The 15,041-nt window shown below is 39.7% G+C and overlaps 1 protein-coding gene across 2 annotated transcripts in view; it reads left to right on the top strand.

The window, feature by feature from the left end:
* Positions 1-14,674, top strand: part of STAM (signal transducing adaptor molecule) — an 84,592-nt gene extending 69,918 nt beyond the window's left edge. For both annotated transcript variants that reach the window (XM_032782891.2, XM_075062311.1), the window contains 5 exons: positions 1,727-1,814; positions 7,368-7,422; positions 8,030-8,183; positions 11,369-11,544; positions 12,631-14,674. In XM_032782891.2, the coding sequence (XP_032638782.1) occupies positions 1,727-1,814; positions 7,368-7,422; positions 8,030-8,183; positions 11,369-11,544; positions 12,631-12,853 (696 nt within the window). In that variant the 3' untranslated portion in view covers positions 12,854-14,674. The remainder of the gene's footprint in view (positions 1-1,726; positions 1,815-7,367; positions 7,423-8,029; positions 8,184-11,368; positions 11,545-12,630) is intronic.
* The last annotated feature ends 367 nt before the right edge of the window (positions 14,675-15,041 follow it).

Below are 15,041 nucleotides of genomic sequence, written 5' to 3'. Positions count from 1 at the left end.
ACCAATAGTGTCCAAGCTCCTCAGTCCAAAAATGTTCCGAAATATCAAGGGGACCACAATCTAGAAGGGGAGAGGCACTTCAGACTTGCCATTTTTATTTAATATAATTATTATTTTTCACACTTCTGCAGGCCTTTTCCCCCCACTCACTTCTCTCCTATGTTCTTATTAAATTGAATTAGGAGCGGTTTCCAACTTGGGTTCCTAGCATCAAACTGTAGGTTCAGACTGCAGATTCACTTTCAAATTGGGCTTCCTTTTTTCAATTCTACTTTTATTGTCCCATCTCTCAGAAATGCCATATCTTGGCCCCCTTCTCTAGCATATACCCTGTGTAAACACTGTCTTCTGCCCCAGTCTCTGAAGGAACTTTTTCTTTCATTACCCAGGAATCTTAGCCTTGCCTCATCATAAACAGCCCCAAAGATTCAGGCCATCTTTCCTTCAGCACCTCCTCATTATTCCCAAGAACACACACTGGCCCCAGATCTTTCCTTCCTTCTCTCTGTTCTTCAAGAATAGCCTTGCTCTCCAAAATCCCTCCAAAGTCTCTCCCATCCTTCTGCCCCTTCCCCAAATTTAAGTTACTGAGGCCCTACAACTCTCCTAATATCAATTGCACCTCTCCTTAATTCTGGGAGCCCCCGCTGCTATTGCATTTGTGCTGTGCTGCTGTTGAGCTGCTTGCTTGTTCCCTTTCCATTCTGCTCTTGGAAGACTGTGTGGTTCCAGCCTTCTGCTTTCTCACTATATGCTGCTTTCCTCTTAGAACGTGCCTTATGGGCAAAAGGGGTGTGTATTTAAATTTAGTTAGCTTAACGGAGTTACCATGGCTTCCAGCATGTTAAACTACATCTTAGTGTGGCTTTTCAACTGTACCGAGCTAACATGATTGAAAAGCATGCCTTTTTGCCCATCAAGATGAGACTGTAAAGGCCAGGCAGCTCAGCACCTGCTTTGCTCTTAGCTTTCTCCTTCCCTTCCTTTATTTAGGTGCTTATGGACCGCTAGTTATACTTTCAAAATATGGCGTATAGCTCCAACTATATATGTATTAAATATTTATGCATTTCTTTTAGCGTACTTACTATGTGCACTTTGTAGATACTTACGTATCCCACTAGGTGGTAGCATTGCTTATGTAGTTGAAGTAGAATGAAAAGTAGAAGCTGCTTATAAAATAAAATTCTGAGGAATGACTTTTATATATGATGGATATTCTACATTTCACATTATTAAACCATTTTTGTCATATTCATTGCTTCTCCTTTTTAATTCTCTATGACTTTCTTTAAAGTTACATTTTCTTTGTGTGCAGTTGAAATTTTCAGATGGATAACCATCTCCTGGGAAATAAGAAATTTAGTGGAAACTTCTTAAAATAACACTTTTTCAGGAGAGTAAATGGAGCATTCTTGCTCCTTTTGTGCTATTAGGTTTTTTTTTATTTTTTTTGGAGGGGATGTGTTTGGCCCTTTGGTAATTACCATTATTAGCAATGAAAATCTTACATAAAGGCTCATACCGTTGTTCATATCTGCTGAAACAAAGTATGTTGTTAATGCTGGTAGAGTCCCTATCTTAGAGGATCAGAGAGAACATTTTGTGGGGGGAGGGGGCGCGGGGGGACGGGACATAAAGGAATATTGCATTACAGTAATCTTATAGCATCCAATGTAAAACCCAGCTATTTTTTCCCATACTAATTCTCTTATTTTCATTATAGGATAAAATGGACCAACTGTTACAGATGTTACAAAGTGCAGATCCAACTGATGATCAGCCAGACCTCCCAGAGCTGCTTCATCTTGAAGGTAAGGTAACTTTGTTCTTTTTTATTTTTTATTTTTTTTTGAATGATTGTCCACATGAATTTCACTGTGGTGCAGTTTAGACTCAGCCTCCTAAGGGCGAGAAGCCTGAAAAGGCCAGGCCACCTGAGGTTCCCTGCTACTGATCGCCAAGACTGCTCCTCTATATTCTCAGATTGCGTTTCTGTTGGTACCTGCACTCCTGGGTGCCCCAACACCCGAAGCAAACACTGCATTAAGTGACTTAACTGTGGGCCCGGTTCTAGAGTCACCTCTTTTTTGCAGGATTCAATGTGGTGATATCCATTCAACCAGCTTCTGAGATATCGGTACATCAAGTTCAGGAGGTATCCCCAGTACTACCATCTCCTCTCCAAATGCAGGGCACTCCCAATAGAATGGCTTTTGTGATGCACTTCCTCCTTTTCTTTCTCATCTCCCACCCATTCTCTTTCCGCTTCTTGGGTAGCACAATTGGCGTCGGAAAGGGATTCTAGGGAAGATTTCATGAGGTTAGCAGGAAGAGGCCTGGGACTCATAGGCTTACAGCCCTGTTGGTAGTCCCCCCTCCTCCATCCCTCAGTGTTCCCAACTAGCGCAGCCTTAGGTCCTAGCAGGAGGAAAATGAGGAAGAGCATCAAATACCAAGAAGAAGAACACCTACTCTCCTGTGTGACTTTCCTTCCCAGGTAAGGCAATAAACTCCTACATCTGCCTCAGTGGATGACTTCACAATGTTCCAGGACCTCATCAGGCACATAACAGAGACCCAGGATTTTTTCTAGATAGATAGATATGTAGGTCAGGCAAAACCACAAACTTTTGTACATCTTACACCCTTCCACACACAGCAGGGTCCCTATGCCAAAAAACTTGTGCCATGCAACAGCATCCATCCCAACCACAAAGCAAGCTGATGGGGCTATCAGGTCCCTCGTAAGGTATCAGAATATTTGTACACCCATCCAGTTGTGAGTTCTCTTGTAGTGGTTGCTGTTCAAGGAGGGTGAAAACAGGGACCTTCCAAATCCGTGTTGAGGGAGAAGCACCTAAACAAATTAAACTTATGTGGGCATAAGGTGTTTTTTTGTAAGCCAGCTTCCAGATGCAGATGTCTAACTGTCAGGCCCTTCTTTCTGAGTATTGCCTTTTAAACTGGGATACTTCATCTCAGTTAGTACACTATCTTCCAAAGAAATATCAAAAGAAGTTGAAAACCATCAGACAGAGGGACAGTTGATTGCCTGCATTTCCTTACAATCTTATGAATCTGACATCACAGCATGTAATATGCCCATGGGGGTGGGAGGCAGGGGGCTTCCTGATTCCAGTACTCAGGTATCCCCAGGGAGGTCCAAATAGCGATTAAGGATCTTCCCTTTGAAGGCAATGAACTTTTTATTCTAGGTCTGATGTGGCCCTCCAAGAGTGGCTTTTTTTTGTTTGGGCCTTTATGTTCCAGCCCTGTGAAAGGAACAAGCACATCAATAATCTTCCTTCACGCAGTCTTCTTTTTCTACCTGATACTATCGTCAGTCCCCAGAGGACCTTGTTGCTGCCAAGGAGAAGACACAGAGACTCAACCAGACATAACCCTCTGCCTCATCCTCTTCTGCCCCATAATCTGTGGCTTCCACCAGACAGCAGGTTTGATGCCAATGTCAAGAGCCTGACAGGACCATTCAGGGATCTTTTTCTTCCTACTCCTCTTGGTAGCTGCCTCTTATTTCAAGAAGCCTAGACTGGGATCACCTCAAACCAGTGGGCCCTGGAGATTGTAAAGGAGTATTCTGTCCAGTTCCAGTTCCTTTCTACCTTTTTCTCACTACTTTCTTGTCTCTTTTTTCAGGACCTCTTCTCAAAAGATAGTATTAAAGCTAGCAGTTGATTCCCTTCTACAACCGGGAGCAGTGGAGGAGGTGCCCTTAAAATTTCTCATCCCAGAGAAGAAAGGGAGATGACATTCCTTCACAGACCTTTAATGTCTCAGATTCATCCACTGTTTTAAGTTCAGGATGTTGACTAGCCTCCATAATTCCATTTTAAGGTTCTCAAGACTGTTCGTGGCTCTTGACCTGCAAGATGCTTATTTCCACATTCGTTCATCCAGCCTGCAGAAAATACCTCCAATTACACGTAAGAACATCTTCCCTACAGTGGGTCCTGCCCAAAGATCTTTCCGCTGCACCAAGATTATACACCAAGTGTTTGGCCATTGTGGCAGCTAATTTAAGGAGACCAGAGATCCAGGTCTAATAATACTTCAACAACTGGCTGATGTCATGAGGAAGATCACACCAACAGGTGACCAACTTGATTCAAAAACCTTAAAGCTCTTCTCTCAATACCCTACATAGTTACTCCGACTAGAAGCATAGAGTTCATAGGAGCAGTATTAGATTCTAGGTCAGGGAGAGTTTACCTTTCACAGGAAAGATTCCAAACTATAGTGAACCTCATCAACTAACTTGAAGCTCATCCAAGAACATCAGTGAAATCAGGCCTCAAACTGCTGAGACTCATGGTCTCATGCACTTACATGATGCACTTCACCTACATTGCATGCAAGGGTGGTTGAAATTGATATATATACCAAGCAAGTGACACATGGATCTGATCACAGTTCTACAAGAAGTCCTCTCTTTGTTCTGCTGGTGGCAAAAAAATTTCTCTACACCTCTACCTACCAAGAGTGGTGATGGGGTTCATGTAGATCACCTTCATGTTCAGGGTCTCCTCAATATACATGACTCCACATAAGTGCCCTAGAGTTCAGAGCCATCTGCCTGAGCAAAGCTTTTCTCTCTCTTTTCCTGGGATCCGCAATCCAATTTCTGACAGACAGCACCGCAACTATGCTTTATCATCAGAAAAGGTGGAGTGAGATCATCCCCACTCTGTCAGGAAGTCATGCAACTCTGGAGTTGGTGCATTCCAAATCAGATCAAACCAGTGGCTCTACATCTTCCTAGGCTTCCCAACACCTTTCAAAATCAACTCAGTAGACAGTTTTCAGACAACCATGAGGGGTCTCAGAAAGACTCAGTCCTGTAGAAAATTTTCACAAGTGGGGATACAAAGAAATAGGTTTGTTTTCCCCCACACCAGTAAAACAAGTAAGGCAGGACCCAGCACGGATGATTGATAGTGCCAGCATGGACTAAGCGGTTCTGGCACTTGGATCTGATGACTCTCTTTCAGCCCAGCCACCTTGCCTGCTCTGCCGGACATAGTCTCACAGAACAATGGCTGTATCCAGATGCAAAATCTGACTCCCTTAGCCTGAATGCTGGCTAGATGACATTCACTGAAGGAAGCTGTTCAGCTGAAATTCAGAACATTGTGCTCCAAAGCAGGAAAGCATCAGTCCAACCGATTTATAAAGCTAAATAGAAGAGATTTCCTATTTGTACATCTCAGCACCAGCTGTCTCCCTTGACAGCACCCATTTCAGTAATATTGGAATGCTTCTTGGCCCTGAAACTATACAGGTCCATCCAGCAGAAATGTCTGCACATCACTCTTCCATCCAAGGTTATACTGTGTTTTTCCCTCCCTTCACTGTAAGGTCCTCATTCATGTTTTTTCTCCCTGTTTGGGAGATCTCTCACTCTAGGGACTTCAATATAGTTGATGGATGTGTCCTGCCCACCGCGCACCCCCCGCCCCCGCGCGCGCACACACACTCACACACTTCGAACTCTTAGTAATATGTGTCTGTTTCACCTCTCTATGAGGACAGACTTTTAGTGGCCATTACATCAGGTTAGAGGGTAGGCAAAATTCAAGCCCTCGTTGTAGGTACTCCTTACAGTATTTCATAAGAACAAAGTTTCTCTCCATCCTCATCCCAAGTTCCTGCCCAAGAATATTTCAGAATTCTATGTGAACCCACATACTTGTCTCCCAGTTTTCTTCTCTAAGCCTCATTCACTGTTAGGGGAAACTACACTTCAGGCACTTGGTATACTAAGGTCACTGTCTTTTTACAGTGACAGGAAAAAATTATTCAGGAATGCACCTAGACTGTTTATGGCCTTTGTAGAGAGGCTTATGAGTCAAACCAGCAGTGAGCAACCTGCGGGAAGTGGCAGCCAGCACGTCCCTGAGGCTCGTGACACTTCCCGCAGCTCCCATTGGCAGGGAACGGAGAACCGCGGCCACTGGAAGCTGCAGGCAGCCATGTCTATGGGTGGTCAATGTAAACAAGCTGTCTTGCAGCCTGCGAGCAGATTACCTTGATACGCTGCAGGTTGCCCACCGCTCAGTCAGACAGTATCCTCTGAGATTACTAGCCAGGTTAGATCCATCTAGCCAAGCAGCCTCTGCTGCCTTTTTGAAGAATGTCCCTGTTTCTGAAATCTTTAGCCCAGCAACATGGAGCATAGTTCACACTTTTACAAGACATTGTTCTTTAATAGAGGTTTCCAGATCAAATGCCCACTTTGGTTGAGCTGTTCTGCGGTCACGGTTGAAGCAGGACTCCCATTACCTACCTCCAAGCAAACAGATACCTGGTTGTTGGTCACCAAGAATGGACAATCACTTGAAGAAAGAATGATTACTTTCCTGACAGTGACTGTGATTCTTGGAGACATGTCGTCCACTTAAATTCCATGACTCACCCTCCTTCCCCACTACTTATGGATTTGTACTCCTCTGGGATTCTGTATGGGTGGAGAAACTCAGGGACTGGGCCTGCTCTGCTTTATGCCACCGGTTGTGGGGGAGGAATAGGGCTTGAGCCATACAGGATGCAGGCCTGGCCCCAGTGGATGCTGCTAGCCAAGATCCCAGTCTTGTGCACAGAGGGCTCATTTGCACCAAGAGTGGAATCCATGTGTACAACACACCTTGAAGAAGCACAGTTACTGTAGGTAACCATTCTTTTTTAAACTTGCAAAAATAACTTGGTATATTTATAGAAAGTCAGAGGCTAGAGGCTAACGACTAATTTTTTCTGTCACTAGTCTGCTGGGTTACCTTGGGCAAGCGATTTCACCTCTGTTCTCAATTTTCTTCATCTGTAAAGTGGTGATAATATTTACCTCCTGTGTAAAGTGCTTTTGAGATCTAGTGAAAAATAAGAGCTAGGTGGTATTTTATATATATTCATAATATTTTTGCAACAGTCTATTAATATCTATTGACTATCACAGAATTGCCTTCTTTATACAAATTCCAGGGTTATAGTACTATGAAGAAACAGTGAGAACTGCAAAACCTTCTTGAGTTATTCCACTTCCTTAAAAATGTAAGGGGGAGAGGGGGATTTATGCTGGGTTTTGTTGCTTCCCAGTTTCCAAAATCTAACTTGGAGAAGCTAAGCCTCAATCTTTAATAAAAAAAGGGTACATAACCAACTTTTACTCTAGCTTTTTTGAATCACAAGTTAAATTGTATTTATGATCTTAGAAATTTATTTTGATGTCTAAATATTTCAAGTAGCTATTTTTTTTAAAAAAAAGCATTTGCAACAATGTTTCCTTTCTGATTTTCAGTACAAACAACTGAAATCTTCATGATTCTGATTATATATATTTAATTTTCTCCTAGCAATATGCCACCAAATGGGACCTCTCATTGATGAAAAGCTGGAAGATATTGATAGGTAAGAAAGTACATATATATGCTGATACTGATTATTAAGGCTCAGACTCTTTAGAAATAATAGCAAAAGTACCAATCGTTTACATTATGGCTTGCTATAAGTACTTTCAGTATAATATGTACCAGAGAAAGTACATATAGTTAATAAGGTCCTGCTCCATGATTATGGCCCCTTGGCAGTATGGTAATATAAATAATAGCAGTGTTCCTCATGGGAAGATGACTGAGGGGATTTTCTCTCAAAGGAGTGCTAGTACTTTTAGTGTGAATGATTTCTTTTGCTAACTTTAGAATGCTGAAATATTGCATCTCCTGCTTGTACTCAGGAGTAACTAATTAAAATTTCTTGCTTGTCTACTTGATGAAGAATTAATATTTCTGACTACTAGTTGAAGTTATAACACTTGATCAGTGTGTCCAGGCTTCATTTCCCATGCAGTAAGAGTAGTTTGCTATGGTACCTCATCATGTACAGATCCACCATATTACCCAGTTCAGTATAAATAGCTAAAATGTACAGTAAGTCATATGATCTCATAGATGAGATATGAAGGTATTTCTGTAAAAGGGAACTTCAGTTTACATTAAAATATTATTAATTATTCCAGGAAACATTCAGAACTTTCAGAGCTCAATGTTAAGGTCATGGAGGCTCTTTCATTGTATACCAAGTTGATGAACGAAGATCCAATGTATTCCATGTATGCAAAACTACCAAACCAACATTATTATATGCAGTCTTCTGGTGTTTCTGGCTCTCAGGTACATATTTGATTTTTAAAGACCTGGAATATCTCAGTGGTTTGAGCATTGGCCTGCTAAACCCAGGGTTGTGAGTTCAATCCTTGAGGGGGCCATTTGGGGATTGGTCCTGCTTTGGGCAGGGGGGTTGGACTAGAGGATCTCTTGAAGTCCCTTCCAACCCTAATGATATATCTAATATATTGAATATTTATTGAGCTGATTATGGCTAAGCTGCCTTGTAAGTTATCAGTGATGCACTACGACTAATCATTGTACAAAGTTAGCCACTATAAGAGAAAATTGTCTTACAGCAGTAAAATGAATATACAGTAACTTTTTAAAGCAGCAGATCACAGAAACTTGGAAGCCCTGTTGTCTGAGTGTATATTCTATGCAAGCAAGTGACCCTTATCTATTTTCTTTGGTACCCTCTATGGACAGAATCTACAGCCTCTCCCTTATTTCCCTAGTTACCTTTAGACTAGTTAATCTTTTTTCCTGAGGTGAGGATGTTTTGTCGTCTCCAGAACTAAACTACTATGTTCCCAGCATTAGCAGTCAAATACAAATTATAGTTGTATTTAAACAGAACACTGTTTATATAAGAGACAACACAAAAATAAAGAAAACCTTTAAACTTGTTCATGTTCAGTTGCAGGCTTTGAAAAGATTTTCTATGACAGATTCTGACTTAATTTAGCTCTGTTTTGTTTATTTCAATTTATAAAATTTACCAAAAAAGTGCTTATCCTGTGCCCCTGGTATCAGTGTGAAAATAAAATGAACAAAAGGAAAGCCAGCAGTTCCTTCACACCAAGACAAAAAATAACCAGCCACAGTAAAGTTTAAGTTAAACCATATGTTCTTTCCATCACAAACAACCTCTTCTATTGTCTTCCTTTCCCCAAACCCTGTGTAGGAGTTGGTCTTAAATTACAGAATTACGTGGGTAGCACTACACTTAAGGTATATCTGCATGCTTTTTGGCAGTAGCATGTAGAGGTCGTAGCCCCCCAGCATGGCGATAAATAGCAGTGTAGGTGGTGAGGTACGGCTTAGGTGCGTAGAGTAAAGACACATCTGTATGTATGCAAGGACATACCCCATGTGCTCTTGACATGCTCCAGCTGTGCTTCCTTCTCTACACCACTAAAAATAGTGGTTTATAGTATTCTGCTACTGGAGTAGGAAAAGTCTCTGGCAGCAAGGGAAGTCTCAGGTGAGGGGAGCCAGTGGGGAAGCTGAGGGGAATGCTCTGCCAGCACTCTGATGCTGGAGCCCCTCTTCCCCTCAAGGGAAAGATTCTGGCAGCGCGAAAAGACTATAGCAGCTCCCAGCTGCTGAAGCCTTTCCTCATTGCAATGAAAGGCTCTGATAGCAGGAAGCTAGTGAAGCTTTTCCCTGCTGTCTCCCCCTGACCAGAGCTTTTCACCCACACATGAAACTACACACTGCAGTGTGGACACAGCCTGCTTTTTGCTGTGGCCTGTAGCTATGTGTACGCTACTTGCCACTTACTATGTAAACAGCAGTTCATCACTCAGTTTTTTGGTTCTCAAATGTAGAAGGCTCTATTCATTCTCCTTAGTCAACTGTCTTGTAGCTCTTTTAGTTCATACTTCCATTCAGATCATACACTAAGAGATTTCTAAAGTCCTTATAAACATGTTAGCTATGCGTCTGACAAAGTGGGTATTCACCCATAAAAGCTTATGTTCCAATATGTCTGTTAGTCTATAAGGTGCCATAGGACTCTTGCTTTTTACAGATCCAGACTAACACAGCTACCTCTCTGATACATGTTAGCCATTGTAATTGTTCTAATACACAATTACCATTTTATTTTCCAGTTTATGAAAATATCAGAGATGTCAAGTATTTCAAGCTGTGCAATGTCTTAATTGCCTTTTATATATTTGGTCACTTCTAAAGATTTTCCTAAACATCAGAGAGAAGGGTTGGTTCATGTTTTAAATGAAGTCTGAAAATATGAGCCAGCTAATGAACTTCTGTATTTCCCACCACTGTGGTTCTGGGAAAACATTACCGGCAGAATTGGTTCTTTTACTTTCATAATGAAACCTATCCATTTATCTGTGGTGTCTTCCGACAACTGCCTTTTCTTTGCATAGTGACATTAGAACAAATCATTAGAAATCCTGAGTCTCTGCACCTACATGTAATCAAGTTCAGCAGACACCCATAGCAAATGATTTAGCTGCCTTGCAAACAGGCATATATCGAACCTCAGAAGAAATGCAAGACTTTTGGGATGGAGAGGAGTCACTATAAAGGCCTAAAGAAGCTAGGAAAACACCTTCATTCCCGGAATGAGGAGTTCTTGCACTCTTTCATTGTGTCATGTGTGTTAATAGAGTGAGTGCCTCAGATTCATAGATCTTAAGACCATTATAGTCAGCTACCCTGATCTTGTACATAACAGACTATAGAGTTTCACCTAGTTATCCCTGCAGTAGGCCAAATAATTTGTTTGAACTAAAACATTTTTTTTTAGAAACTCATCTAGTCTTGATATAAGAACATCAAGAGATGGAGAACCTAATATTTGGTAAACTGGTCTGTTGGCTAATTATACTCAGTAAAGTTATGCCTTATTTCCAGATGGAATTTTGTCTAGCAGACCACCTCCCCTCCCATTCACATAACATCCCAATGACAGCCTCAGCAATTACTTACATGAAAATGTTAGCTAAAAATAAGAAAATATTACCTTTGAATTTGCAGTTAGCAGCTGCATACAAAAGGAAAGCCAACACCATATTGCTAGACCATAGTTGCCCTACACTGACAGTTGTCTGATAAACAGTTGAAATTTTTAACTTTTATTCAAAAGGAAAAAACTACAGTAATATTTTGAATTACCACCATTACAAAATATATTTTTTAAATTTTAATGACTGACTCCTATTGGTATATAGTGTCTCAAATAATTTCCTAGAGTACTGGAGTCTTATTTTCCTTTTTGAGAAAGAGCAGATTTATGGTACAATCATAATACTCTCCACTGTTTGTTAGAACATTATCACACAGTGCAAATTAGTCAAGTTGCTTTTAAATACACAGCTTTTTGTGGGCAGAGGCTTGAGAGACTTTTCTTTAGATTCTGAACTGAGCAATTAACTAAGTAGCAATAATATGTTCCTGTATTTTATCTATGACCATCTTTTCTTTATTTTTTTAAGGTTTACCCAGGGCAGCCTCAAAGTAGTACATATTTGGTGGCAGGAAGTGCGCAAATGGGCCATATTCAAGGCTATAATCTTCCCCAAGAGCAACTTCCTTCTCTCAACCAAGGCACAGTTCCTCAATCGGCAAGCTCAGGACTGCCTAGTCAGGCAGCTCAGACATCTTATGCTAAGTAATTCTAATATTTACCTATTCTAAATAAACTTAAATTTCATTCTAAATAACTAGGACTGACTTTTAAGGAGAAATTTGTTTTTGGACAACCTTTATTTTAGTCATAATTGACTGGACTCCACAGTGCAGTCACTTCCAGTGTGTACTTACTGATGTTTAGATAACAAAAGTATTTTTAGCAATTGTATGAACTTTGTACACAAAACAACGTTACTGATTGTGAAACACTTGTTGTGTCTTGTGCTCTTTACACAAAAACAATGTGAAGAAACCAGGGCATGGCTGAGTTCCAAATAACCATGGTCACTGAATATATACAACATGCAAGGCAGCTTCATGCAAATATACTGCTGCTCTGACTGGTTTCTAGTACGTTCTAAAACACAAAGTATGATGAGTGCCATTAGGGATGATTGCCCTTCCTTTGCTTCAGACACCTCGCCATGTTGGCAGGTACTGATCATATTGGAAAAGGGTTAAGTAGATTTTGCAAAGTCAGCGAGGCTTGTTCATTTACCCAGATGCAAGGGGATTGGAAAGTGGGTCTCTGTAGAGGAAGTATCTAGAGAGCAGCCTATACAGGGTCAAAAGCTGGACTTAAATTCATCCTTTTATTGAGGTTAATTTTTGGCTTTCTACAGTAACGTTGTTTTAAAGTAGGTTGGGAAAGATATCTGCCATGAATTATTTTTAAAGTATTCATTTTTCCTTACTTAAATTACTTATATTAGACGATGTGATGTGACAAATATACGTGTTGGTAAAGCTTGTGCATTCTTTGCATAATGTGTATTACCAGTTACAATATGTAACTTTTTGTTAACAGAATAGAAATAGGACTTGAGTCATGTGTTTATATACGATAGAAAATAAAAGCATAGATTTATAATCCAGAGTTAAATATATTAATATGAAGCTTGGGAGGGAGCAGGAACATTGTCAAGATTTTCTTTGAAATGGAGCCCAGGAGAGGTGCTTTTCATACATATGTAATACATCTAAAAAACTTGCATTAATTTTGCTGTCCTATTGACTTGTTTCCTATCTTCTTTCTTATACAATGTTTCATTTCCCTTTCTCTCAGTGCAATGGTCAGCTCTCTTCCTGGAAGCACATATTCCAATCAGGCTTCAATGTACAGTCCACCTCCTGCTGCTGTTGATGTTGCTGCTTACCAGAATGCTGGAACTAGTGTGTCCCAGGTGCCAAACTATAACTTAGCATCTTCGTCTCTGCCTCCACCAGCAGGCAGTCAACAACCGCCGCCACCACAACCACATTCTTACTCCCAGAAGGCACTACTATAAGACCCAGGACTTCTGATTCCTAATCTTCTCTAACCTCTGCTAAATGCAGTTGACAATGTTATAAGCTTCTTCCTTTAATCTCTTAAACATTGTTTATCCTCAGTTTAATAGGAATCTACCCTGGTGAACAGGTTCAATGATTCAATTTGCACTGACTTTTTAGGATTTTTTTTAATTTTGCAGCGGAACAAAAATATTTAGGACATTTAATTCCTTTTAAAAGGCCTAAAATTGGTACAATATTATTTATGTCTGGTAAAATTGGCTAATCTGTGAAAACTCAACTTGCAAACTTTTGTGACATAAATGTTATGTATATAATAGTGTGTGTTTGCAATAGTGGCCATTTTGAAATAGCTATGGTGATCATGTGAATATATTTAACACACTGTTAAAATATTTTACATTACTGTTTTATTTTAATCATGAACAGATGACCATGTTTCACAGTTGTACCTAGTTTTGTAAAGGATGTGATATCCTTTTGCAATGCAGGAAAATGCTTAAATCTGCATATCATGGTTAATATTTACATGCTAAGGTCTATGTTAATTTCCAAACTTAACTACATGTAGGTTTCATTCATTGTGAATTGAATTTAAGTATATCATGACTTCCTGTATCTGCAGTACTATTAGCTGGCATTATCCACCAAAGTAAACTAGTTAACATTTTAAATGGTCTGGTGAGGTCACAGCAAATGATGATTCTGTTTTAGAATAATAATTATTTAAAACACCGATTTTACAGGCTGCTAAACATATCATGGGACCATGAAACTGACCAGAATCTTACAACTTATTGTTCAAAGCATATAATGATGTACTTTTCCATACTAGCCTTGTATAACTAGGGTTCTGAACTGTATTGTGTGTATTGGTGAAGATTACACCAAAGACAGAGAAACTGAGTTTGGATAGGAATGAATGGAATTTTTAAACTGGAACAAAAACATGAATACACTACATTATTCATGACTCTTGTAATTATTTAGATCACACACAAAGAATTGTGGACAGAGATAGTCACTTGGCTGAGCAAACCTTTACATTTTTATTTTAACTCTTGTGGCCCTGCTTAGCAAAATTGTTCTGTGTAGTGTTATTACACAAAACATTTCAGCCTTAATCCAACGTCTCTTCTTAATTTCCTAATTTTTAGTTGTCTGATGCCTTGTTGTTTATTTAATTCCTTCTCTAGTATGAATAGTTTCTCATTTCACTTTCTCAAAACTCTTCATAATTTGGTTAAAAGTCTAGATCATTTTACATTCTGTTCTGCAGTGATGTAAACTTACACAGGTTGTCCTGTCTCTCACTCTTTGGGGCATGAAACTCTCTGTATGCCACTCATAAACTCAGTGAAAGGGTAACAGTAACTGAATAAATCATTTTAGAGGGGTCTAATCAATGCATCTTCTACAAGAGAATGTTTGTTTTGATTTGTATTCTATTTCTGTTGATGCATCCTAGCATCCTGTTTGCCTTTTTTTAATGGGGCCTATTTTGAGTAGGTAGCTTTATAGATCTCTCAATATAAAACCCACATTCTGGTTTTGGTTAGCATACATGCCATAACTGGTTAATTTAATATTTATTTTCTATTTTTATGTATTTCTTCTTAAGTTTCATTCTTGTACGCATGTTATTGCTCAATTACTTTGACTATCCAGTATTTTCTGAATCTGTTTGTAGTGTTCATACTTATTTGCCATGTCTTCAGGTTTGCTATCATTAGCAAACATTGGTCTGTATCTTGCCTGTGAATGCTGTCAACCAAATAGATTGCATAAATACTAAACAAGATGGTTGCAAACCCCAACCTACTGCATTGCAGCTTAACGATATTCTTTTCAGTTACTGAAACTACTGTAGTTAGCTATTTCTTATATTTTCTCTCCAGCAGTCTAATTATCCCCATAAGTCATGACTTCTTAGTATAGCCAGGTATGTTTGTGGGATTTAAGGTGGAACATAAAACAATGTCTTGGAATCTTTTCTACCTTACAGATGAAAGCATACAACTAGGATTATGGGCTACCCTCTGTGTGTACTGGACAATTTATTCCAAAAGGAGAGAAATGAAGAGGAGTTGAATTTCTACACAAACAAAAAACCCCTTCTAATTCATGTTTCCTTAGGTCCTGATTCAAGAACATATTTAAGTAAGCCTGTGCCTAATTTTAACC

Source organism: Chelonoidis abingdonii, chromosome 2 (genome assembly GCF_003597395.2).
Source record: "Chelonoidis abingdonii isolate Lonesome George chromosome 2, CheloAbing_2.0, whole genome shotgun sequence".
Classification (NCBI taxonomy): Eukaryota; Metazoa; Chordata; order Testudines; family Testudinidae; genus Chelonoidis; species Chelonoidis abingdonii.
Note: the sequence above shows the minus strand (reverse complement) of the source record. Positions and strands in the feature narration are given on the sequence as shown.